The following is a 7,656-nucleotide window of genomic DNA, read 5'->3' on the forward strand; positions in this document are numbered from 1 at the left end:
GAAAAAAAAAGCTTCCAACTATATAAGAATTTGGCAAAAATAGATTAAAACAAAACATAGTTTCACTTAGAAATATACAAAGTATTATAGCAATGCCTATTCTCTACACAAATCTTTACAAGAATCTTTGGGAATGGTGAGTAACATAATGGGATGGCTTTTGAAGAAACCCACATGTAGAGTAGAGTTCTCTATGAAAATTCCCTTATAATCATCTAACAACTTTTACTTAATAGGGAGTGACATTGAAAACCCTCTCTCAACCTAGCCTAATGAAAGGGTTTATCCAAAGAAATCTCATTAAGTTAACCCATCAAGGTAGTTTCGCCAACGAAACCCCTTTGAAGTAGGTCTTCCAAGGTAGTTTCGCTGTCGAAACTACCATGGACATCACTTTTTAAAGTGGCATAACTTTCACATCTAATGTCCAAATATAGTCATTAAGCCACTCAAATTGATTGAAAAACCCTATTTGACCACATTTATGCGATTAAATTTTAAAAAATATTGCTTATATAGTATTAAATATTACATGTATTTTATGAGAGTGATATATAAGCCCAAGTTAATACGTATTTATAATAATTTAAACTTCTTTAGAAACATATCCATAAATATCTTGTTATTTATGTTATTAAAACACTAGAAAGCTCGTCATATTAATATAAAATGTGTTTAATAAGTAATTATATATGTATAATATTATTATATTGAGAGTGATTAAGAGGGATGTTTCTTAAAGGAATTATTTTTCAATACTTTTTTAAGATAATATCAGGGGTACAAAGGATGTCGATGAAGAAGAAAATTTATATTATGTAAAATTGAACGAGTGACAATTTTGTATATTTATGATAAAGGGATCTATTTCTAGTGAAAATAAAAGTGTTAAGACCATGTTTCCTAAATAAATACAATTTTTTAAATCTCTTTAAAAACATGCTCGGATAAAAGTGCTCATATGTTTTTGCTCGTAAAATTGACGCATCCCTCAGTGGCATGCTTAGGAAAAACATGATGTCCCTCATCATTCTGTTCTTCTTCACCCTCACTGGTGTTGTGCTCCTCATCAAAGCTGTCTACTTCCTGCTCGGAGATAGTCAATGATCTCTCACGGTGTGACATGATTGTTGATACTATGGCTGTAATAAAATTGCAATGGGGCTTTCTTCACCCAACATTCCCAGGACTCACCTCTGTAGGAAGATGGTGATGTCCCGACAACGAAACCACTCTAACCAGCCTTCAATTTCCTAAAGGGCAGTAGATCATAACTTGCATTGCATATTCATTATTCACAACCACATTGCATCATTTCCAACCACTTAACTTTGAACAATACCACTTAGAAACAATTTGGGAAATAACTGGATGGAGGCTAGAGTGCCCCTGCTCAATGAAACCAAGTACAAGACACCACACTGGCCCCAAACTCGTGACGCCCTTCCGGTATTTATTTATTTCTTTAAGAATGAGATTTGTACAAATAGCAAGGGCTCACCCTTGTGCTCTACCCCACGGGCTATTTTCACTGTCCAAGCCAAACCTTGGCTATAACCTACATTCCATCCTAGTGCAAACACTAGTACCCAAGTGCCAAGGCTAAGCTAAGGCATTCACCATTTGTCCATGACCGATTGTAAAGGTATCCAAGCATTCCACAAAGACTATAATCAACTGTTAATGACCAGGCATCCATACACTTCCCAAAATGCTCAAGCAGCCTCAAGGCTTCCAAATGCAATACACTGCCCCTCTCGCATTCTCCCAAGCACACCCTTTGTAATTGAGTGTCTGCTTAAGCCTATAAGGTCCAAAGGAAGCTCCAAACAACAAACGGAGCAACAACAGGTCCAGAGGAAGCTCCAAACAACAGGCTTCCAAAAATCACCAAATGCAATCACATGAAAGGGATAGCGACAAGATGCGTGCAAGGGAGCAGCCTTCGAAAATCGTGCAACAGCAAGTAATGTGCTGGAGGGGGGAGGGAAAGGTGATCTCGAAATGCGTGAAAGAAAAACTAGCCAAGAGAAAACATCACGTAGCCTTCAAAGGAGAGGAAGGGGGTAGGTAGTGCATGAGGGAATGCCACGTGGTTCCCTCATTAAAGCTCTAACCCTTGCAAACCAATGGAACCCCTCACATTAAAATCCTAACCCCTTCTAACCAATGAAACATTGGTTTCCTTGGGCCTAACTTTAAGACCCCTCTAAACCTTGCCTTGCCCCTAGCAAGTAGATGTAATATGTGCACCTAGGGACTTCTGGGAAGTGTCGCTTCCCCTGGGCTAGCCCCCTAAGCCAAAGTTAGTCACGGTTCATAACTTCCTGTCCCTGTGACAGCCAGGGTTTTCCCCATGAGAAACCCCACAGGGTAGCTCCATGGGAATCCCTTGTGGACAGTTCAGCTTTATGTGAGGGGTCCAATAAACTCCAAGAAGGACAATCATGAGCTGACCACATGGCAGCCTCTGCCTTTCCCCGTTCACACCTAAGGGTGGCTCCCCATCGTACGGCTTGTTTGGGGTCTTACATGTGCAAGGTTGACCCTACTACATCTTGACCATCTTAAGAATTGCCAATCTGTTCATGGCCAATTTGAAATTTATTTCTTGCATGAAGACACATGAGAGTTCACACTTGTTAGCTGTAGGTTCCCTATTATTGTGGTGAGCCACATCCACGATTGACAGAAGTATCCCTTCTTTTACAACTATTTGCATGATGTTTGCCTTTAACAATAGCTTTTACACCTTGTCTGGACAATCACTTCCTATCTGCAGAATACATATTTGAGAGCAATACATATGATGCATCTTTCTGGGGGTCTAAAAGAGAAGCCTGTTCTGCTGCCATTTTTCCTCGTCCAACATCACCGTATGATCTGCATGCACCAAGCAAAGAAGTCCACACATGAGTGTCAGGTTGAGCTGGCAGTTTGCCAATAAGAGCCTCAGCCTCTTCTAACCGTCCAGCCCGTCCGAGGAGGTCAATCATGCAGCTATGATGCTCCGCCATTGGTACAATGCCAAGATCATCGATCATAGCCTTGAAGAAGCAACTTGCTTCATCCACAAGGCCTGCATGGTTGCATGCAGAGAGAAGGCTGACAAATGTGATATCATTAGCTCCCACTCCTTCCTGTTGCATTTGCCAAAACAACTTTAGGGATTCCTTACCATGGCCATGCTGGGCATATGCAGCAATCAAGGCAGTCCAGGAGACCACATTGCGTTGTTGGATTTTATAAAAAACTGCACGTGCTTCTTCGAGAGCTCCACACTTTCCATACATGTTGATCAGGGCATTGCCCACAACCATCTCCGACTCCAGTCCTCTATCAACAATCCACAGGTGCATTGCTTTTCCCTCAGCCAGCGTTGCCAGGCTAGCACATGCCCCAAGAAGGCTCATGAGCGTAATCTCATCTGCCTCCACTCCTTGTGACTCCATCACTTGAAAAAGCTCAAGGGCCCTTTTACCATGCCCATGCCTAACATATGCTGTGATCATTGCAGTCCAGCAGACCACACTGTGCTCAGTCATTTTGTCAAACACTGTGGATGCAAAATCAACAGCTCCACATTTGCCATACATATTGACAAGGGCAATGGCCACTGAGTTATCTGAGTCAAAACCACCTTCAATAACTTCAGCATGGATTAGCCTACCTTCTGATAAAAGTTCCAGGGCTGCACACGAGCCCAAAACAGTGACGAATGTACTTCCACTTCCCCTTAAGCCTCCCAGTTGCATTTGTTTGAAGAGACAAAGAGCCTCCTTGCTGTGTCCCTGATCAGCATATGCAGTAATAACAGCAGTCCAAGAGACCACATCATGGTATTCAATCAGGTCAAACACCGAGTGTGCATCCTTTAAGGATCCAGATTTGCCATACATATCAACAAGAGCAGTCCCAACAATAGTGTCCAACTCATAATCTCTCTCCAAAATGTGTGCATGGATTGCCTCACCTTCTGTCAGGGCTGCCAAGCTAGCACATGCCCCAAGGATGCTAACCAGCGTGACTTTGCTTGCCTCAACTCCCTCCTGCTGCATCTGCTGAAAAATTTGAAGGGCATCCTTAGCATACCCACACTGAGTATGAGCGGTTATTATTGTATTCCATGAGATAACATTGCGTTTTATCATTTGGTTGAAAACCATGCATGCTTCAGCAAGTGCACTGCATTTACCATACATATTGACAAGGGCATTTCCCACTGCAACATCTGATCCAAATTCACTGTCAATTATACGACCATGAATAGCCTTACCTTCTGCTAGGGCTGCTGGACTCGCACATGCCCGAAGAATGCTTGTGAATGTCATATTATTTGCGTTAACCCCTTGCTGTTGCATGTGCTGAAATAATTTAAGAGCTTCCTTGCGCTCCCCATGCTGGATGTATGCTGTGATCATAGCAGTCCAGGAGACCACATCACGTTGTGGCATCTTGTCAAATACTTCAATTGCATGTTTTAGACTCCCACACTTAAAATACATGCTGACAAGAGCATTACCGACAGCCACCTCTAGCTTGTGTTTACCGCCAACAATGCACGCATGGATTTTCCGACCCTCCTTTAGAGCTGCAGGACTGGCGCACGTTGCCAAAATGCTCACAAACGTGACCTTACTTGGCTCCATTCCATCAAGCTGCATCTCCCAAAATAGTTGAAGGGCCTTCGTGCTCTGTGCATGCTGGGCGTACGCAGCAATCATGGTGTTCCAGGATACTATACTGTGTTGGTGCATACTGTCAAACACATAACGTGCTTCATCCACGGCTCCATTACTTTTATACATACACATAAGGAGGTTTGATAGAAAAGTGTCTCGCTGAAGCCCACTTATGATGACATAGGCATGAAGCCGCTTCCCCTCTAAGAGATTCACTCCTTCCTGTAAGGCAGCGGCGACTCCCTCCCGGTCCAATTGATGCAGGGACTCATCAGGTGGCGATTTCTGGTCCAGGTCATTAATGAAGCCTTGCAACGTGAGTCGTTCTGACTGACAACATTTATTTGAACGTCTCTCTATAATAAATTCATCGTTGTTCTCAGTAGTACTACCAAGCTCGTTCAATACATCTAGCACAGGGTCCTGAAGGTTGGCGCGGGAAGTGGGTAGCGTGTGAACTGCTAGACTAAAAGACCCAAGATTGCCTTGATTGCTGCAGATGTGATTTTTACTGCCGGGAGCAGAAAAGATATTGCCCCGTGACAACACAAAATTATCACACACTAAATGCTGGGTGTCCAGGACACGCATCGAGGTGTAGATGTAAGACGTGTAGAAGGGATACCAAGAATTCGACAACATAAGCTGGCCACGAGAACACATGGAAAGAAGCAAAGTAAGGTCTCACTTGATCATACAAAATCTGCCATCGCAAAACATTTGATTGCCTCCATTCTTCTTCTTTTCTCGAAAAAGGCTTATATATTAACAAAAGGAGAAAACGTGAAACATGTCCCACAAAAAAGGAGACATTATAACGAGACCTTCAGGCACAATAGCACTGGTCCGTGGTAGGATATGGTACTCTGTGATTATGCAGAGACCTTTTCTGGTGTCCTGGTCGGGAAATCGTTCATTGCAGGGTGATGTTGAGATCTATGCGTACAAGGATCAGTTTAAACCGTTGATGCTTTGTTAAGACGTTGATGATTGGCCGATGAATGAAGTATGCATTGACAAAGGTGATCTGAAAGGATTTGTGAATTGTGCAGGCAAAGATCTTCATAAGGGATTTGTTCTATGGATTAGAACAGTAAGTCACCCCTGTTATTGAAAAATGGAAAAATCGATTAGCATTAGTCTCCATCTCAGCCCCGCGAAGAATTAACTAAGCTACTTGCCCCCCTAATCAAAAACTATTTCACCTAAGAAATTAAGGTAAGGTGTCTTGCAGCCAATCGCCATCCATCGCCGTCACTCTGTGAAATATCTCGTTGCTTCGAGAAATCTCTGGGTGGTTAATTCGTTACGAAGGAGAAACCAGTACGGTGGCGTCGCCTCGCTCTTCTTTTCCCTTTCCTTTCCCACGCCGCGAGTCGTCTCAGCTTTCCGAATCCCATCTTTCCGTGGTTGTCTCACCCTTCCTGGCTCCCATTTGTATTATGTAGGGAGGCGATGTGGACAGAGGTAGTGAGGGCTGAGCAGAGAGAGGGAGAGAGCAGAGGGATGAAACGAGAGAGAGAGAACGGGAGGGAGAGGAGAGAGGAGGAGAAGAGGGGACAGAGGTGGAGGCGGACCCTTTGATGCTTGTGTGCCTAGCTCATCTATCCTTACATTTGTCACAATGCCCTTTGATGCTTGTGTGTCTAGCCAAAATTGCAATCTATTTCCTCTTCTTGTAGAATGCTCCACCTCTGAGAGTGTGGCAAGTGTGCATTCTCTCTATTCTGCCTCCCTCCAAAATTTTGCCTTAATTAATTGTATATCCAAATGGTGCAAGAGTCCAAATTGACATAATCTCTTGAGACTAGAGATCAAGTAACCAGGCATTCTCAATGAATTAATTAGAATCAAGCTTAGGCACATGTTGGATAGCATCCTTGGTATCACATGATGTAGAGCCTTGTATTTTTTAGGAGGCACTTAAGCATCTACCATGGATGGCAACCATGGATTGAAGCTTGCACTCATCAATGGGAAGATCCAAGAGGAGGTATATGTCAAGTAGTCTCCAAGCTTTGTGGTTAAGGGGAAGCACTTGGTGTGCAAGTTGAAGCATTGTATGGGTTAAAACAGGCCCCAAGAGCTTGGCATCATAGGATCAATCAATTCTTCCCCACTATTGGAACTCACTCGTAATTCATCAACCTTCAACCTCTACATATTAATACAAGGTGATCTTGTCTTGCTCATTATATTATATGTTGATGATCTTATCATCTCTAGGAATCATCATAGCATGATAATAGATACACAGGTTATGCTTCAAAACAAATTTGAGATGACAAATCTTGGGAAGCTTCATTACTTCCTCAGCATGGAGATCCATAAGACACCTAATGGAATATTTCTTGCAACCGTTAGGTACTATTTGGAGCTTTTGGAGAGATTTTAGATGACAATCCAATAGCTACTCCCATGGATCCAAGGAGGAATCTTTCTAACTCATCTTGGTCTAACCGTTATCCCATGGAAAGGTTAGATCTGGAAAGCTTACTCCTTCAACGAAGAACACAAACTTGTTTGCCAGCAAGTAGTGGCAGAATTTCTTAACGGCGTAGACTATCATGAGGCCCTCTCTTTCTGTAGTCATATAATTCATTTCTGCATCATTTAGTTGGTAACCTACAAAGTATATAGGATAGCCTAGGTTATACTCTCTTGGCTATGCCAACACACACCCTATTGTGAACTTGGAAATGCTCATGAAATATTAAATTCCAATCTGATGTTCACAAGATAGGAGCGGAAGCCAGGATGATTTTAAGAGTTTCATAGGAGGTCTGGTAGGCCTCCATCTAGTTGAATAATATCAACAGCTTGTAGAGGGGGCGAGCAATCTCAGCATAGCCCAGAACAAAGGAATTTAACTTGATCAGGCGTTGTGAACTTGATCAGGTGTATGAGCCCATTGCCCAACCAATGTCTGGCGGGGAATATTGGGCCTACGCCAAAGTGATCATCTCTTTCCTTT

General features: G+C 42.8%; 1 protein-coding gene across 2 annotated transcripts; it reads right to left on the minus strand.

Annotated features, from left to right (window-relative positions):
* Positions 1-2,521: 2,521 nt before the first annotated feature.
* Positions 2,522-5,364, minus strand: LOC147896402 (pentatricopeptide repeat-containing protein At1g03540-like). Of its 2 annotated transcripts, none has more exons than XM_087382808.1 (2): positions 5,075-5,364; positions 2,522-5,038 (listed from the first exon to the last, which is right to left on the minus strand). In XM_087382808.1, exons 1-2 carry the CDS (start codon positions 5,343-5,345, stop codon positions 2,766-2,768), a joined length of 2,544 nt encoding a protein of 847 aa, XP_087238934.1. In that variant the 5' UTR covers positions 5,346-5,364; the 3' UTR covers positions 2,522-2,765. The 2 variants fall into 2 exon arrangements, with proteins under 2 accessions (XP_087238934.1, XP_087238935.1); XM_087382809.1 differs by having other exon boundaries at positions 2,522-4,411; positions 4,523-5,364.
* Positions 5,365-7,656: the final 2,292 nt, after the last annotated feature.

The sequence above is a fragment of the Dipteris shenzhenensis genome, chromosome 12 (genome assembly GCF_047967505.1).
Source record: "Dipteris shenzhenensis isolate YYH24624 ecotype China chromosome 12, Dip_SZ_1.0, whole genome shotgun sequence".
Classification (NCBI taxonomy): Eukaryota; Viridiplantae; Streptophyta; class Polypodiopsida; order Gleicheniales; family Dipteridaceae; genus Dipteris; species Dipteris shenzhenensis.

Bases quoted from the DNA above. Each gene is read 5' to 3' on its own strand.
- LOC147896402 (XM_087382808.1), bottom strand. From the start codon at position 5,345: ATGTGTTCTCGTGGCCAGCTTATGTTGTCGAATTCTTGGTATCCCTTC. The intron at 5,039-5,074 runs GTAGTACTACTG...AATTTATTATAG, and splicing joins AGATGTATTGAACGAGCTTG to AGAGACGTTCAAATAAATGT.